Source organism: Typopeltis vanoorti, chromosome 5 (genome assembly GCF_054136105.1).
Source record: "Typopeltis vanoorti isolate ZY-2024b chromosome 5, IOZ_Tvanoo_1.0, whole genome shotgun sequence".
NCBI classification, from domain to species: Eukaryota; Metazoa; Arthropoda; class Arachnida; order Uropygi; family Thelyphonidae; genus Typopeltis; species Typopeltis vanoorti.
This window is the reverse complement of record NC_143553.1, coordinates 108,144,222-108,164,315: the sequence shown is the minus strand read 5'-3', so window position 1 is coordinate 108,164,315 and position 20,094 is coordinate 108,144,222. Positions and strand designations below refer to the sequence as shown.

At 36.6% G+C, this 20,094-nt stretch overlaps 1 protein-coding gene across 5 annotated transcripts in view; it reads right to left on the bottom strand.

Annotated features, from left to right (window-relative positions):
* The window catches only part of LOC150106713 (PHD finger protein rhinoceros-like), a 397,154-nt gene that overhangs the window by 63,268 nt on the left and 313,792 nt on the right, over positions 1-20,094 (bottom strand). For all 5 annotated transcript variants that reach the window (XM_090392660.1, XM_090392659.1, XM_090392661.1 and 2 more), the window contains one exon: positions 15,084-15,226. In XM_090392660.1, coding sequence (XP_090248786.1) covers positions 15,084-15,226 — 143 coding nt within the window. The remainder of the gene's footprint in view (positions 1-15,083; positions 15,227-20,094) is intronic.

The following is a 20,094-nucleotide window of genomic DNA, read 5'->3' as shown; positions in this document are numbered from 1 at the left end:
ATTTGGTCACCGGATTTTCATGATGATGATGATCTCGTTCCTGCACCCTGTTAGTACCCATTAGGGGAAGCTAAAGCTGCTATCAACCAAAGCAAGTGATCAAACTAAAATGCTCCTAAATTCCTGCCCTAAAGGATCCTCCCACCTGGGGCCAGGCCTAAAAATAATATCATATAATAAAACAATATCAATTTCTCCAGTATCAAGCAAGATCTCATTGCAAATATTTGCAGAGATAATGACTGTGATGTACTCTGCCTGCAAGAAACTCACAGAGGGGAAGGTGCTGCAAGACCTTACATCCACGGCATGAAACTCATCAAAGAGATACCCCCATGATAAATATGGTAGTGCAATATTTACAAAAGCAAACTTAATTCTATTGACTCAATGAACAACAGAAACATTGAGATTATTACAATCACATTTAAAAATATCTCAATCACCTCAGTTTATAAACCGTCAGAAGAAGCTTTCGCTTCCTTGACATTCTCCTCAATAATAATACATGCATGACTAATGTTGTATTAGGTGACGTTAACAGAGTATTAACTGGGGTTACACAAAGTCCAATGAAGATGGAGAACTTGTTGAAAAATGGGCTGAAAACCTTTCTCTAAACCTGATACATAATCCAAAACTCCCTGCATCTTTCAACAGTGGCAGATGGAAGCAAGGCTATAACCCTGACCTCATATTTGTTAGCTCAAAAATATCGAACATTTGTTAAAAAGGTTTTAAATCCTATTCTATAAATACAAAATACAAATACAGATTCTTGTTATATTCCCATAGTTTCTCAACTATGTGTTTTAAAGAGAAAATGGGGTACACAGCAGCTATAATGCTTCAATTCAACCCAGCCATTATGCCTAACACAGTCCCTTACAGACGATGACTTAATTTCAAAAAAGCTAATTGGAAGGGTTTCGTGGGAGATCTTGACCACTCCATAGAACCAGTCCCTCCAAACCTTCAAGAGTATCCCGAATTCATAAAAATACTGAGGAAAATCTCCAACAACCCCCCTAGGATGCGGCACAAACTACATGCCAGGCCTTTCCAGTGACATACAAGCCCAGAATGCTAATTACAACTTTACAACACCAACCCCTTCTTAGAGGAGACTATCCAAGCAGGAGAAAAATATGCTCCAAGATGACAGAGGAAGAGCATTCCTCATGGAAAAAAGAAATAGAAGCCTTTGATATGACCCATAGTAGTAGAAAGGCATGGAACTTTAACAACAGAATTAGGAAGGATTTCACTAAGCCATATGAGCATCCACAGATAACAGCTAATCAAATTGCTCACCAGCTACTGCTGAATGGAAAATTCCCCAAAAGTACCCAAAAAATAAGATACTTAGAACCTCAAGTGAGGAACAAAATATGATTAACTCTGATTTCACCATCACTGAACTCAATGCTGCCATAAACCTATTAAAACCTAGAAAATCTGCAGGCCTTGATGATATCTGTAATGAACAAATTAAACATTTTGGATCCAGGACTAAAGAGTGGTTATTAAAATATACAACACTTGCCTCGGAACCCTAAGGATACCAACTATCTGGAGGCATGCTAAAGCGGTGGCCTTTCTAAAACCAGGAAAAACTCCAACCAAAGCAAAAAATTACAGACCTATATCACTACTCAGCAACCTCTTCAAACTATAAATGATTAATTTTGAATAGGCTACAACCCCTAATTGAACACCATCGTATTGCTGAGCATGTTGGTTTTAGACCAGGCAAATCCTGTACATCACAAATTCTCAACCTCACTCAATATACAGAAAACGATTATGAGCAAAAACTAGCCACAGGAGAAGTCTTTGTAGACCTAACTGCAGCGTATGATACCATAAAACATCTCACACTCAGAAATAAAATTATACAGAATAACTAGAGACTATCACATTGTTCTCCTGATCCAATCAGTCTTGTAAAACAAATGCTTTTTTGTGGACCTGTGGATAAGAAGAGCCACTGGCATCCCCCAAAAAATGGCCTCCCCCAGGGAAGTGTGTAATCACCATTACTTTTCAACATTTACGTCAAATTATCTCCCCATTTTTCCAGGAACTAGAAATTTTATCTATGTTGATGACCTTGCCATAGCTACTCAATCAAAAAATTTCAAGTCCATTGAAACTACTCTATCACTTGCTTTAAATAGTCTATCCACATATTATAACAGCAATCAATTAAAACCAAACCTCTTGAAAACCCAGACTGGCCTTTTCCACCTTAACAATAACGAAGCCAACAGGAAGCTACAGATTTCTTGGGAGGGCTCTCTAATTTAGAACATTCTTGGAACCCAATCTACCTCAGTGTGACTCTTGATCACACCCTTTCATATAAAACACATAAAAAAAATGAAGGCAAAAGTGAATGCAAGAAACAACATACTAAGAAAGCTTACTTCCTCCAAATGGGGTGCATATCTAGCACACTGAGATCTTCTGCCTTGACCCTTTGCTATTATTCTGCTGAATATGCCTGCCCGGTATGATCCAGATCCTGCCATGCTGAAAAGCTTGCCTCAGCATTGAATGAAACCTGAGCTTAATTACAGGATGCCTGAAACCAACACCACTAAAAGACCTGTATACTTTGGCTGGTATTGCGCCCCCTTTAATTTGAAGATCTGAATTCTCAGCTGATGAAAGAAGCAGACAAATGAATGATGAACACCACCCACTATTCGGCCAGACCACAGCACCCCAAAGACTAAGATCTTGACATAGCTTCTAAAAACCCCTCCAGAGACAAGACTTCAACAATGGCTTACACTTTACCCTGAGAATAATACTGGTATTCCAACAGTCGAACATCTTCCACGTGGTGCCCACTTGGACTGGAATACTTGGAAAAGCCTCAACAAACTTCGACCAACAGGACGCTGCAAACAAAACCTCATCAAATGGGACTACCTCACTGGACCAGATAATTGTGAGTGTGGGACAACCCAGTCCATGGAACACCTTCTTCCTTGTCCTTTTCTTCAATCATCTTGCACAAAAGAGGACCTTATATCCTGCATAGAAAGAGAAGTTGATTGCGCAAGATACCAGAGGAACATCTGACTGTATTTATTGTATATAACTTATGTATAGTTTCTTTCTTTCTTCATATTTTACTTATTATTCACAGTATAATTCACCTATCAAATTTAAGCTGTTCTCATTTGTAAAGTATCCTAATTTGTTGTAAATAATGTTGTACCACTTACTCACTACTGTACCACATGTGTTTGGATATGAAATAAATAAAATATGCCTTTTTCAGATCTATAAAACATAAATACAGATTCTTGTTATATCCCATGGTTTCTCAACTATGTGTCTTAAAGAGAAAATCTGATCTCGACAACTTCCATACGAACTGAACAGAGCTTATTCTTCTCCAAATTTCCATTCCACAATTTTCTTAGCCTTTTCTCAAGTATGCATAAATCTTATGTAATACACTGATTAAGAAAATTTCTCTGTAATTATCACGTTCAGTTTTATTTCCATTTTTTTACAGATAGGTACTATGACAGCTCTACTCCAATTATCTGGTATTTGATCTTCTGTCCATGACTTCTGGATAATGCAGTGTAGCAGGCTATAATACTTTATATCTCCATATTTGTGCATTTCTGGTCAAATACCATCTACTCCAGCTACCTTTTCATATTTCAGGTTTTTGATGGCTTTAATTTAATTATTAGGACATCAGGAAGAAACCTGATTGCATTCCTCCTGAATGTTATCTATAAATATCACTGTTCTACCACTCCTGTTATATTTAATAATCTTTCAAAAATAATTACTCCAGACATTTAGAATATCTTTATCTTCAGTTTTCATGTCAACTTTATGATGTCTGCTTATCATCTTTCTTTGATTTCTATGCTTTTTAAAATAGATGAACATTTTGACCCATTCTTCATGTTCTCACCCGTCTTCCCATGACTTTTTTTTTTTTAAGGTACTTTTACACGTTGCTTTACTTTCTTACATTTTTCTATATTCTCTTAAGAGTATATGATGACTTACTTGCTAGGAATCTTTGATATGCTTTCTTCTTCTTTTCCATGACTGCCTCTTTAACTTCCTGAGTCCACTACAGAGTTCTGATTTTTCTATCCTTGCAGACAAACTTCACCACATACCTCTCTGGATGAATCAATGAATGTTTTTTTTTCAGGGTATACTGCCACTGAATCTCCAATGGATTGGTTTGGTTCTTGTTTTCAAACTCTTTCCTTTTTTCTTGAATAATATTGATGTATTTGAGTCTATAGTTCACCTCTAAAAGTTGCTTGACTGATTTTTTAAAATTTTTTTCTTACACATACAGAGTATTTGAAACAGGCAGCAATCATCATTTAGTTTTGTGCAGGATAAAACTGAAATCATACTGAAAGAAAAATGTGTAAGACAGTTGTATTTTTTGTCCTGAACCACCATGAAGACATCACTATATTGTTATTAAAAGTCAATGAGACTTTTCTCATTTCTTCTATCCATGTAAATTTGTGCACATCTTTATCTTGGAACATGGTGTTGGTAACAACTAGTCCATGTTTTGAACAGAAAACCAGTAAGTACTTACCATTATCATTTGCTTTACTTTTTTCTCCATATTTTCTCAGAACTTTTCTGCCTGTAATAATCATTTCTTACTCTGCTGTTTAGATCTCCAACAAGGACCAACTTTTCCTTTTTCTTCATGTTGTCCGCTGCTTTCTTCAATGCCTTGAAAATTCTTCCTCAATAGATCCTTTATGAGGAAAAATTAAAATTATGGAAGTCCCATTTTTGTCAGCCAAATAGATGAAATTATTAGGATGTTGATTGTTATCAATTTCTAATAGAACCAATTTTGCAAATCTTTTTAGATCAGCACCAAGTGCTACATGGCTAGCTGAGACTTTTATTTGGTAGTCTGTCACAGTAAGTGATTTGGATAGTGAATGTTCTTTAGAACTGCAATGAATACTACTGGGCTTGCTGGGATTTTTTGATTATTTGTTATATTGAGTGAATTTACTATAATATTGTTTGTTTTTATAGAGAAAGTTAACTGAATAAAGAAGGAAACTAGAGAATTCTTGTGCACTGATATTGGTATGCACGATCCTTCTTAGTTTCTAAACTATTGTTAAATGAATATAGGAACTTCAATGTATGATAGCTAATACCTCCAGACATCTCCACAAAAATAAAAAAATAATCATCATTATCATCATCTATTTCCTGATATGTAACCCTAAAGCACTTCTGACTGAATCAATCCATTTAGACTTTGGTCTTCCTCTGGGTCTCTTTCCTGTGATCTTCGTATCAAATGTCTGTTTTGCTAACCTTTCTTCATCTGTTCTATTTAAATGCCCATACCACCTTAGATTAGCTCAGCTAACACATTTTTGAATACTAATAATGTCAAGTTCCTTTCTAATATCTTCATTTTTAATATGATTCTGCCATTTTCACTTCCCTAATTTTTCTCAGAACCCTCATATCTGTGGCCTCTAGTCTTTGATCAAGTCTTCGTTTCTAACCAATTCTCAGATCTATAACTTCAAACTGTTTTGACACTGTCTTGTAAACTGCTAGTTTGGTGTTTTGGCTAATTTCTCTTATTCTGTATAAATTTATTCAGCTGGCTATCCATCATACCAGCTTTGCTTATTCTGTTGTCTAGATTTAACCTGCCTTGTTCTATAGCAGGGGTTCCCAACCCTATGCTCGCAGGCACCATGGCGCCTGTCGACCAATTTGTGTGTGCCCACCGCTGTTCAACCGTGTGCCGTATAGTTTGAAATAATCATGCAACAATTCATGACATGCTATATGACGCATGCATTAATGACACATGATGAGTATTAAACATATACAATGTAAAGTAGACGCACATTCGAAGTTGTTCATTCCAGTTTAAGAACTGGAATATCATCATATTCTCCTAATTATGAAGTACTGGCCAATGAAATGCAATGCCAAAGATCACACTAACTTACATATATATATTTAAATTTTTATATAATGTAAACTTTTAAGTAATAAAACATTTGATTATAATGTAAACTTTGTATGTATTTATTTAACAAAAGAATTCAAAAAAATTGCTTGAAAAAATAGATGGTGCCCGTCACCCTACCGGTATTTCAGAATGTGCTCTAGGAAACAAAAAGATTGGGAACCACCCCTGTTCTATAAGATCTCCATTCAGAATGCAGCTGAAGTTTTTGATGTTCCTGCCTATTTTCATAGTTTCAGTCTTTTTATTGCTGATTTCATGCCAAATTTGTTACAGCTGTTATTCAATTTAGTAAATGAATCCTGGAGACATGCATTAGATGTGATTAGGAGTACAAAATCATCTGCATAAAGAAAAGAGCTAAGTTTGACATCTGAATTCTAATATCAGGCTTGATGCCACTTTCTTTCATAATGTGAGCCATATAGATGATGAATAAAAGTGAAGATAATGTGCATTCTTGTCTTACCCTTCATTTTACATTAAACCATCTTCCTGTATTTCCTTCAATTCTAATTTTTTTTTTATAATTATAATTTAAATATTTTGAAAGGCTTTTCTCTAGGCACATTGTCGTAAGGCTTTTCCAGATCTACAAATCTAAGTACAGATCCTTGTCATCTTTCTATGATTTCTCAGCTGTTTGTTGAAAAGTAAAAATCTGATCTCAACCTCTATTTGGCCCCAATCAAACCTGTTCTCAAAGTTTCTCTTCCATAATCTTTCTCAACCTCTTTTCAAGTATGCTTACATAAATGTTACCTGGAACACTTAGTAGAGAAATTCCTCTGTAATTCTCACATTCAGTTTTATTCGCTTTTTTTTTTTTTTTAATAGATGGGTACTATGAGAGCTCTACTCCAATCATTGGGAATTCAACCTTCTGCCCAGACCCTCTGAATTATGCAGTGTAACTACTGCAAAACTTTCATATCTCCATACTGAAGCATTTCTGGTAGAATATCATCTACTCTAGCTGCCTTTCCACATTTCAAGTTTTTGACAGCTTTTTTTTCTATGTCAAGTACTCCTTTTTGTGTACTCCTCTTTGCATTCCTCTTGAAAATTTTCTATTATGGTTCTGTCACTGCTTGGTTTGTTTAAAAAAGTCTTTCAAAGGAATTACTCCAGACATCTAGGATATCCTTATCTTCAGTTTTCATGTCACTTTTATCATCTTTGTTTCCTTTTACAGTATTTTCTCCATTTCTAAGCTTCTTCAATAGCCTTCAGAACATTTTGTCACCTTCCTGTTATTTATTTTCTATATTCTTATCCAAGTCTTCCCATGACTTTTGTTTAGCTAATTTTACACATAGCTAAGCTCTCTTGCATTGTTTCTCTGTATTCTTTTAGAGCATCTGCTCACTTAATTGCTAAGAACTTTTGGTAAACTTTCTTTTCCAGGACTGCTTCTTTAAATTCTTGTGTCAGCCATGGTGTGTTTATTTTTTTATCCTTGCAAACAACTTCACCATATTATCTGCATCAATCAATGTCTTCTTCAGAGTTTGCCAGTGAGACTCCAATGTTTCATTCAATTTGTATATTTTTTTTCCTCAAGAACGTTTCTATAGTCAAGTCTACAATTTATCTGTAAAAGCTGTTCAACTTTAATTCTTTTTAAAACTTTCTTATATACTGTTCTTTTTAATTCTGCTTAGTACTACTACTAAGAACTGGTAACTTCCAATTTCAAATCCTCTGTACACTCTTGTATCCTGAATGAGTACGAAGATATCATTATCAACAATGACATGGTCAATAAGGCTTTTCTTGTTTCATGTGTTTTCTCTCCATGTGAATTCATGTTGAGAGGCTTATACGCTGGTTAGACATGATAACTAATATTTAAGGAATTGACAGCGTATACTAGAAATATAGATTAAATAAACTTTAATATATACTTTCCGATATTTCGGCAAACGTCACGTTGCCATCTTCTTGGGAACTTACTACAAAGACACGTGCACACAAGTACTAATAACAGCAAATGAGACTGAAGCTGGGAAGCTAGCGTTTTCCTAAAGTCCTGATGGTGCCCCCTGGCGGGCTATATTGGTAGTTCTTGGCCTTTGGGCTGAAGTTCTTCTGATAAAAGTTTCCCAAATTTGGGGCAGTCTCATGCATCCAAGTTTGTTGAGGTTTGGCATGTTCCTAAGGGCCGAGGTTGATTCCATGAATAGTCTTTCATACTTGAACTTGCTGCGGTGTATTACTGTGGCTTTCTTCCATCTTATTCTGTGGCGAATATCCAGAGCGTGGTCTGCAAGCCCAGAGTGGCTGTACTGGTGAAATCGGATGTAATCCTTGTGTTCTGAGATTCTGATATTTGCTGTCCTGCCTGTTTGGCCAAAGTAGGACAGTTTACAGCTGCAAGGGACCTGGTATACACCAGGTAGGTCTAGGGGAAGTGGCTGGTCTTTGGTGGAGCGGATAAGGGATGCCAGTTTTCTGTGTGGTTTGTAACAAGTGGTCAAGTAATGTTTTTTTAAGATTTTATTGATTTTTTCCGAGGTGCCTCTGATGTAGGGAATAGTGACGGATTTAGAGTAATCTTTTTTGTGAAGGGGAGGGGGTGGTGGGTTGTGGATAACTGGGTTAAGTATTTTTTGGATTTTTTGGAGGGGGTAGCCGTTGGCTGAGAAAATGTCACGGATGTGATTTAGTTCAGTGGTTAGGGCTTGATCATTAGAACAGATTATTTTTGCCCTGTTGAATAATGTTTTAATAACTCCATATTGTTGTGAGGGGGGGGGGGAATTGTTGGTGAATGTATCTGCCTGTATGGGTGGGTTTTCTATAAACTGAGAAAACCAAGGTTCCATCAGCTTGGTGGGTGACTAGTGTGTCTAGGAAGGGGAGGTTACTGTTTTCCTCTTTTTCCAGGGTGAATTTGATTCTAGGGTGTTGGTTGTTCAAGTGTGTTAGGAAGGAGAGGAGTGAATCCGGGCCATGTGGCCAAATAGCAAAAACATCATCAACGTAGCGAAGCCATATGGTAGGTTTTTGTGGGGCTGAGTTTAAGGCTTTCTCTTCAAACATCTCCATGAAGAAGTTGGCCAAGGGTGGGGAAAGTGGTGAACCCATGGCTGTCCCCTCTATCTGTTTGTAGAATTTTTCCTGCCAAACGAAATAGCCTGAGTTCATTGTAAACTGAAATAGGGCTCAGATATCAGGAGGAAATTTAGCTTAGATTAGCTCTAAGGTTTCTTTGAGGGGGACATTCGTGAATAGGGAGGAGACATCAAAACTGACCATTATGTCATTATGTTGGAGTGTAAGGTTTTCTATACTGGCTTTGAAGTGGGCTGAGTTTTTTATGTGTGATGGTGTATTGCCAGTATAGTGTGAGAGCGCTTTGGCTAAATGCTTGGCTAGTTTGTAAGTGGGGGAATCAATGCCATCCACTATGGGACGTAATGGCACATTTTCTTTGTGTATTTTTGGGAGCCCATATATGCGGGGGACCGGCCGAGGAATTAATGATTCAAATTGAACGCGGGATTCACCAACTTCCAACCCACATCGCCAACGACATTAGATTGGATGTAGCCTGTGTTCTCAATAAAGCAAAACCTCCAAAATCCAATATATCCATTAGTGAATACAAGCCACTACAAGAATTGAAGAGAAACAAAAATATAGTGATCACCAAAGCGGATAAGGGGAACGCCACTGTGATACTCAATCTTAAAGATTACACAGGTAAGCTCAAGGCTTTTTTATTAGATCGTTCCACTTACCTCCCCATTGATTACAATCCCACCAACTCACAAATTAGAAAACTCCATAGGCTCCTTAAGAAGGTCACTTCTTGGCCAGTGGAGATTACCAACAGACTAAAACCCTACAACTCTAGACCCCCCCCGCATATATGGGCTCCCAAAAATACACAAAGAAAATGTGCCATTACGTCCCATAGTGGATGGCATTGATTCCCCCACTTACAAACTAGCCAAGCATTTAGCCAAAGCGCTCTCACACTATACTGGCAATACACCATCACACATAAAAAACTCAGCCCACTTCAAAGCCAGTATAGAAAACCTTACACTCCAACATAATGACATAATGGTCAGTTTTGATGTCTCCTCCCTATTCACGAATGTCCCCCTCAAAGAAACCTTAGAGCTAATCTAAGCTAAATTTCCTCCTGATATCTGAGCCCTATTTCAGTTTACAATGAACTCAGGCTATTTCGTTTGGCAGGAAAAATTCTACAAACAGATAGAGGGGACAGCCATGGGTTCACCACTTTCCCCACCCTTGGCCAACTTCTTCATGGAGATGTTTGAAGAGAAAGCCTTAAACTCAGCCCCACAAAAACCTACCATATGGCTTCGCTACGTTGATGATGTTTTCGCTATTTGGCCACATGGCCCGGATTCACTCCTCTCCTTCCTAACACACTTGAACAACCAACACCCTAGAATCGAATTCACCCTGGAAAAAGAGGAAAACAATAACCTCCCCTTCCTAGACACACTAGTCACCCGCCAACCTGATGGAACCTTGGTTTTCTCAGTTTATAGAAAACCCACCCATACAGGCAGATACATTCACCAACAATCCCCCCCCCCTCACAACAATATGGAGTTATTAAAACATTATTCAACAGGGCAAAAATAATCTGTTCTAATGATCAAGCCCTAACCACTGAACTAAATCACATCCGTGACATTTTCTCAGCCAACGGCTACCCCCTCCAAAAAATCCAAAAAATACTTAACCCAGTTATCCACAACCCACCACCCCCTCCCCTTCACAAAAAAGATTACTCTAAATCCGTCACTATTCCCTACATCAGAGGCACCTCGGAAAAAATCAATAAAATCTTAAAAAAACATGACTTGACCACTTGTTACAAACCACACAGAAAACTGGCATCCCTTATCCGCTCCACCAAAGACCAACCACTTCCCCTAGACCTACCTGGTGTATACCAGGTCCCTTGCAGCTGTAAACTGTCCTACTTTGGCCAAACAGGCAGGACAGCAAATATCAGAATCTCAGAACACAAGGATTACATCCGATTTCATCAGTACAGCCACTCTGGGCTTGCAGACCACGCTCTGGATACTCGCCACAGAATAAGATAGAAGAAAGCCACAGTAATACACCGCAGCAAGTTCAAGTATGAAAGACTATTCATGGAATCAACCTCAGCCCTTAGGAACATGCCAAACTTCAACAAATTTGGATGCATGAAACTGCCCCAAATTTGGGAAACTTTTATCAGAAGAACTTCAGCCCAAAGGCCAAGAACTACCAATATAGCCTGCCAGGGGGCACCATCAGGACTTTAGGAAAACGCTAGCTTCCTAGCTTCAGTCTCTTTCGCTGTTATTAGTACTTGTGTGCACGTGTCTTTTTAGTAAGTTCCCAAGAAGATGGCAACGTGACGTTCGCCAAAATATCGGAAAGAGTATATTAAAGTTTATTTAATTTATATTTCCAGTATACGCTGTCAATTCCTTAAATATTAGTTATCATCTCCATGTGAACTTGTGCACATCTTTATGCTGAAACATGGTGTTAGTAATGACTAGTCCATGTCCTGAACAGACGTCCAATAAATACTTATCATTATTATTAGCTTTGCCCTTTTCTCCAAATTTTCCCAAAATGTTCCTATTTGTTTGGTGAGACTCATTTCCTACTCTGCTGTTCAGATCTCCAAAAAGGGCAACTTTTTCCATTTTCTTTATGTCAGCTGCCTGTTTGAACGACAAAAAATTTCTCCACTTCTTCATTAGAAGAGCCGCCTTCTGGGACCATAGGCACAAATAAGTTTCATTGTCCATCTCCACATATTGAAGTCTGCCCACATAACTCTACTTGAAACAGCCTTCCAATCAAGAAGTTTATATTCATGTTTGGTGTTGAATGCTATTGCTACTCCTTCCTTTCCTTGATCGTTATTGCTTGAAAATAACATCCTACACTTATTATTTAGTAAGATCTCACCTGTTTTTGTCTTCTTTGTCTCAGTAATGCCAACTACATCTACGTGGTACTTTTCCAATTCTGCAAGTTCGATTTCCTTTCCATTAATACTCCTTATATTGATGGTTCCTATCTTCTTCTTCTAGATGTTGAATTGGAGATTGTTCCAGTAGCTGACTTTTCACTGTTCATCCTGGTTTCCTGAGGAAAACTGCGGAAGATTTGTTTAACCAGGTGGCATGAAATCTCATTTTGTTGTACCATCATATGCATTTGTGGTTTAAGCCAATAGAGAGTACAATTTAGTTGGCTAAGTCCCAAATTGCCAGCTCATCTTCATTCTTTTGGTATCTAGTAGATACTTAATAGCAGGACATACCATGTGAACGTGAGGATTGGACATTAGGTCAGAAGCCCCAGTTGGTTCTCCATACTCCTGAGAGATGATGTGGAGGTCTCCTCCCAGTTATTTGGCTTTGACTTTTAAGGGACCACATAAATAAATACAGTGTGAGTTAAGTGTATAAAGAAGAAAACTGAGAATTCTTTAAACAGACAAAGAGAAGAATGCTTTAAGAACTAGTGTTCATTGAAAACAGGTAGTACAAAGTGCTATAGGCAATACCTGTCTAAAGTCTCTACAAAAAAAAAATATATATATAAAAATAAATAAAAAAATAATAATAAAATAAAATAAATAAATGCATATAATTTGATCAATTTAAATTGCATAGCCCAAAATTGATCAAAGTTAACAGTCCTGCATGAGCAGTTCTGTGTCAGGATTATCTTGAATGGGTAGAAATGTAGAATCTTCCATAAAATTTTCCAGACTGTTGTATAAGGTACATCCATGTGTCTTGATACAGCAGATACACTGCTGGAACCAATGCTGTTATTCATGGCCTACTCCATAATGGCAGTAGCAACTTCTACCAGGTCTAACTCCCAACGATCCCATTTCTTCAAAATGACTAATCACTCATCACAGAACACACGGACGTAGTGGACCTCACTGACATTTGTTCAAGTGATGAAATCCATGGAGAGCAGCAACAGCATTGCAGGTGTTTAGGTAGTACAGCTTCACTGTTGGATTAAGGGATGGGCTGACCGGGCACCAAAATTAAGGCTGGCACTGTGCTCTTTTCAAAAATAATTACCTGGCAATGGAAGTATTGCTATACTTTCTTCCACTCCGAGAATATGCAAATATTGAAAGAACATAAAATAATTCATTATCTTCTATTGAAAACTGTAAAAGAAAAAGAAAGAGAAATTATTAATAATTTGAAAAAATACTTATACTTACAATTAGAAAGTACTTAAATATAAAAAAAAAAAAAACTTAGGGGCATCACAAACACGGAGTCTGCCCAGGGTGCTAAATTATCTTGGTATGGTACTGTACAGCTTCATGAGCAAAACACATTGGGACAAGGTTAACGGCATCACCGTGGACAATACTAACAACCAGATTGAAGGGAAATATCCCATGTCCATCTTTTTAAACCATCCTGGAACCTGCCAAGTTATATGCTAATTCCATGTGGTTGGTGTTTAAAACACTCGCTGGTGATGAATTTTGTAACTAATTTTTTTTCCTCATATTTGCTTCTGCATGATGCACAATGTATTCCTTCAAAGTTCCACAGCATTTGGATCACTGGATGGTGCAATACAAGGTCTTAAACTGGGATACTTTAATTTTGATCACCCTGTACTTCATCAGGTGAGATGCAGCATAGATCTGAAGTTTTCCAATTGTCAGATCACAACTAGGCATATAATGCTTTATTCCCCACCTTGAGGGTCATAAAGCATTACATGCCTAGTTGTGATCTGACAACTTCATTCTTTCTGAACATTGAGAAAACAAATGCTGTTAATGCATTTAAGTCTATACAAGAACTAATGACTAATATTTACATATATACAGGGTGTTCGGGATAAATTTGACAGTTTCGTAAGGAAAAAGAAAATCTTCTTTGTATCTATTAAATTTAATGAATTGACAAAAAAACATTACAGGCAGAGTTAATTACAATACTATCAACAAGATTTACTCAAAATAACCACCATTAGCATCGATCACAGCTTCAATTCTGCTTCGGAACCTCGAACAAGCTGATGCTACAGTCTCCCTGGGAAGGGCCGCAAAAACTGTTTTAATTTTATCCATTAACTGGGCTTTTGTATTACTGGAAGTGCGATTGGTGTCTTTCTCAACTGCGCCCCATACAAAATAATCCATGGGGTTAAGGTCTGGGGAGTTTGGAGGCCAAACATTTGGACTGGTGAAGTCGTAGAAATTTTCAGACAACCATTTTTGACTTTTCCCAGAGGTGTGGCAAGGGGCCGAATCCTGCTGCCATACATACGACCTACCATTGGCTACCCTTGTTATCCAGGGCTTGACTACAGTTAGCAACTCCACGAACAAAGCCCGAATTCCAATGCCAGGGTTCTTCAACACCTGTTCCTGCAGATTTGCGAGGAATTCTGCTGTACGAACGCAATCAGATCGTCTGCTAGGGATCTTTCTTCTTGCTACATCCTCGTAGTCACCATTGCAAGTCTCTAGTTCATGCCTGATTGTTTTTACTGTATTCAGGGAGCATTGGGCAGCAGTCGTAATATCCTTATTTTGATGGCGGGCACGAATCATCATGATACAAGTTATTCTCTTCCATGATTCAGGTGGGTTCCAGCTATCCATCCTTTCTGACATCTTGTATATGAATGAAGAAGGGTCCAAACTTTTAAATGAAGAGAAGTGTGTGTTAATACATGTAACTTATGGAAAAATATAATTAATTATAAATATGTCAAATTTATCCCGAACACCCTGTATAAATTAGAAGAACAACATTCCATGTTGTTCTTCTAATTAAGCAGGGACATGTATACATAAGACAAACTGATAAAGTGGAGGAGAGAGGGGAAAACAACATTTCAAAACATATCATAGCTCAGAGTTTCTTCCACAAAGGGGGGAAAACTGTACATTAACTAAAAAAGTAAATAAGTATGCTTAACAAAACATTTTTGCTTAAGTAGTGTCGAAAACTTCATAAACATTAATTTTGTTCATTACCTATGTTCTCCAGCATTTGCCTTTTCTTCACTTGACATCTCTAATTCTTTTTTCTTTGAGCGAGCCTTCTTTTTCTTTGTGTTGATCTCAGAGTCAGACTCAGAAAACGTTTCTGCTTCGTCACTATGTCTCGGACAATATGACTGTACAGAAATAAAAGAAATAATAAATGTCCAGTATGTGCCTTGATAAATGTAAAATTATATATAAACCATCTGAAATTAAGAAAATCTTAAATCAAATTTTTATAGCACCTAATACCACAAGAGTTGTGACATCCAGGGGCAAATATTCCAGGTGTGCTAGGCGTGCGGTGCATATCTACAGAATAGCAATATCACCAATATTATATTTTTACATTTATTCCCATTAAAGACTCCCTTAAATGTTTCCTCGAGTGGGTCTTCAAACACAATATATACTAATGCTTCATGAAGAGGACACTTTTTCAGTGCTTAAACATTGCATCATATTCATGTTAATAGCTGGGGTGTGAGCTCACAAAAACATACACCTTTGAGCCCTTTGAACAGACAGCAAAGCAGGTCAAATTCTTAGCGTTCCAGTGGTTTTAAACAGCCCAGAATGCGAGGCAGGGTGAGCGCTGAAAAAATAGCACCTAGAAATAAGTGGATGCGATCGGTTATTGTGTGATGCATGCATGCAGCATGGTCTGCAGGAGCAGAGTGTTTTTCACATTAAGTGTGTCATTTGAGTTGTCTCTAATTACACTAATTGTGACTAAATATAGTATACAGATGCTAAATGTCTGTTTACCATATTTAGTGATAAACAAAGCTACTTGTTCATGTTAAAAAAAATGTTTAATTTTCTTGACCAAAAAGCTCTGGAAAGATTTTTATTGGGATTATATTGATCAAGTGCATATAATAAACAACTAAGTTATACCAACTAGTTTCACCAACTAAGTCTGTTGGCATCTTCAGGGTACATAACTTGCAATGGGTAGCCCCCTCTCTCCATCTTGTGCTGATCTCTTTATGGAGGATTTTGAAAGTAAAATCTTAACTCAAACAGACCCTAAACCCACAGTATGGTGGAGATACAGACCTGTCGAAAAGGACCTGTTCGACTTTCTTAACAAAATCAACTCTCTACACCACACAATCAAATTCACTCTAGAACTTGAAGAAGATAACCAATTATCATTTCTGGACACTTTAATTAAGAAGCTTCCGAATGGTGGCATCAACCTCTCAGTTACCGCAAACCTACCAATATAGGACGTTATTTACATTTCACTTCCTGCCACCACATTTCTCAGAAACTTAGTATTGTGCACATGTTGAAGAACCGTGCCTCTCTCCTTACAACAGATCAACAAGACCTCCAGGAAGAACTATCCCCAATATCCACCAACCTTACCATGAATGGATTTCCTCGAAGACTTGTCCACAAGATACTTTTCTCTGAACCCCGACAAAGACAACAAAATGATGTATGTTATATTTCTACCATCGTCATTCCATACTTAGGGACAGTTTCCAATAAGATTGCTAGACTCCTTAGACCACATAAAATAAGAGTGGCCTTTAAACCCACAGAAACGATTAGACAATTCTTAAGATCTCCAAAAGATAGCCATCCTTTCTCCAAATATGCTGGAGTTTATAACATACCATGCTCATACAGCTTGAATTACATCAGCCAAACTTCAAGGAGCCTTGAAATTAGGCAAAAAGAACACATAGGTGACGTCAATAATAACAGAGAAGAAAAATCGGGGTTAGCTTTTCATTTCTCAAGAACGAACCATACCATAGAGTGGGATAGAAGCACAATTCCTTACATGGAGGAGGAACTTCCGTTCCCGAATTTTTAAGGAGACGACAACAATTTGCCCGCTGTATACAAAACCTTAACAGGAACCAAGGACTAATCTTGCCCGTGATCTGGAAGACCCTTATCAGATCCTTCAACTCGTCAGAACTGAATTATAGTGCCAACTATAGAACGTTCCTAAATAACAACAAATGATATCATCCACGCTCTGTTCTTTGTTTAATATAATTGGAATCGGTTGATTATAGTTTGTAACAGTTTTTTTACTTTTTAGTGCTGTACATCAGTTATGTACCCTGAAGATGCCAACAGACTTAGTTGGTGAAACTAGTTGGTATAACTTAGTTGTTTATTATATGCACTTGATCAATATAATCCCAATAAAAATCTTTCCAAAGCTACTTGTTTTTCTTGCTTGTGCAGTATAGCATCTAATGAGGTCGAAAATTTTTTTTAACGTTATAGGTACATTTTTATTCTAGTCTTCGGAAACAACAGACGTAGTAAAAATTTATCTATTATGAATAAAAATTAATACATCTGTGTATTATAAGAAGTTGTTGATCTACAACAAAATACTAGCATGTGTGAGATATCTACTATTGGTAAGACAGAAAAGCCGTTGACACTAAAAAAAAAATAAATAAAATAAAAAATTAATATAGTATTCCCGAAAGTGGGATAATTCTGATAATGATTGGACATTGTGTCCTATTATTGCAAAAGAAAATTCTTAGAAAACAAAGCGAAATATACATAAATCAGAGAGATACACATAACATGCACAACAAATTTTACAAGATGATTTGCTGCTCCATCAAATCACACATATTCTACCATACCTAATTGAATCACCTCATCACCATTATTAGTTCATCAGATTAGCCTCTCCCTATAGTTTTAACTGAACTACTAAATATATATAGTGGCAGTTTATTATTGCAAACAAATCTCTTTCCCTCTCCTCATAAGGATTTTTTTTTAATTATGCCATCATAAATTCAATTATTCATAATTCGTTTGTCTTTAATGAAAGTATTTGTACTCACACTTATTCTTTCCTTTACATTTCCCATTCTCACATGACTTATTAATAATGGTTCACATATCACCTTTGAGTAATTCAAATATACAAACCAAATATAGCATTCTCCTCAATTATTGTTTTCTAATATATCTTAAAGAGTTTATGGAGAGAATAGCAGATTCCACTTTGTCTTCTTTTTATAGATTTTAAAAAAGCATTTTCATTTCATGGCAAGAGCTATGAAATGAAAATGATTGTTGTATATGTTCTACCTCTTGAATACTGCCTTTTATGTCGCCGATTATGAACAGTTAGTTTCTTTCTGAAAGGTCTGCATTTCAAGCTGTAGTCAAACTATGTGTGCAAAACATGGGACTCACTACAGCTACCCCAAATCTCCTGGTGGAAAGCTGATAATATGAGGGACATTCTTTAAGTAACGCTTTCACTGAAATATTTCCCTCCCCCCCTCCCCCCCCAAAAAAACCAATTTCATTTCATAAAAGAGATATTTTATTTCATGTCAGTGAAATAAAAACAAAAGATGGTTGGAACAAAACAAAACAAAAGTTGGAAGCCTACTTCAGTTTAAAATAAAGACTTCCAACAGAGACCTCAAGATATTTTTGCCATGTAACAATTGTCAAATATGTAATAGTAAAACTCTTAAGTTGTCTTCAGAACCATTTTCTTGCATCTGCTTTGACCTGTTCATCATTTTTAAAATGAGTATCGTTTCCTTGGCATAAACACAATTAATTCATTGTTTCAACTTTCTTAAGATGTGTAAATTTACAGTCATCCCTTTCACCTGGTGAATGACATTTTTTGTTGTCTCCCAAAAGGCAGTTGCCATACACTTTTTTTTTGGCACAAGGTTGAGTTTGAACTTTTTTTCCTTTTAGTGAGATGGAGTGGCAATATTCTGCAGAGTGAGTTATCATTCTGGGATCTTATGGTGAACCTGACTTCCATCTCCAGTCATGAGAGAAGAGAAGAAAAGAAAAGCAATGCCTTACCTTTCATATTGAAGCAATCACTGATAAACTTACAGTCTCATTTGTTTCAATTTGCTATTCAAATGATGCACACACATTATTGTTCCTCAAGTCTGTAAACAATTTGGTTGGATCATGCTAATCCAATGTTTAATTTCAATGCTAATGATTTCTAACATATTCACTAATTTTCTCTAATTTAATGCTCAGCTTTCTGCTTATGAAAATAATCAATATTCATTATTATATGTCAATTTCTTGTTCTTCATGCCCAATACTCTATAATAATGTGAGAAATATAACTTCAATCATACACCACTGTATACAAAAGCATAGTGGAGGGATGAAGCAACAAAATAAGACTATACATTTTCAAGGACTATCACAGACTCCAACCTTTGTGTACATGTAGACATTAATAACAATTATAATGAAAGTTGTCAATTTTAGTGACAAAAAATTATTGTAAACTCTTTTGCTAGTAAAATGTATAATTATAATGGAGGTGAAGGAATTTCTTACAGACTAGTATAACAATTAAATTTACTACACCAAAGCATACACACCCGACAAAACAGACATGATGGCAGAAAGCCCTTATAACTATCGATATACTACTATGGGTTGACACTGTTCAGATTTGAGGTGAAAGAATGATAGTGACAATCAGGGACACCAGTTGTAGGTGTATACAGGTTGTTCACCGCACAAGAGCGGCTAATCAAAGGGGCAGCATTTTGATCGATCATGTGTATAATAAAATTTATTTTTATGGCACCCTTTAAGAAATCCCAGAATTATAAATACATTGTCTGTATGATGTATCCGGCATATAGTCATTTAGACATAGTATAGCCAGTTATTGCATGCATCTGATATTGTCATTGTGTTATTGCATCTTGTGTGATCTTACGTATATTTGAACTGACTGTTTTTCAAGAGAAGCCTGCAAATATAAGCCTAGTTCAAAATGCAAAATATTGCTCGATAATTCTTGATACAACTCCAGACATAAATCATATGGATCAGACATAAAGTTATTACTGATATACAAATTAGATTTGTATATTAGTAATAATTTTAACCACTTCAAAATGACCAGTTAAAGTTATTACTAAAAGAAGTCTAACTGTTGCTGAACCATAGAAGTATACTATTCAGCTCCCAGGTGTATATCTTCTTT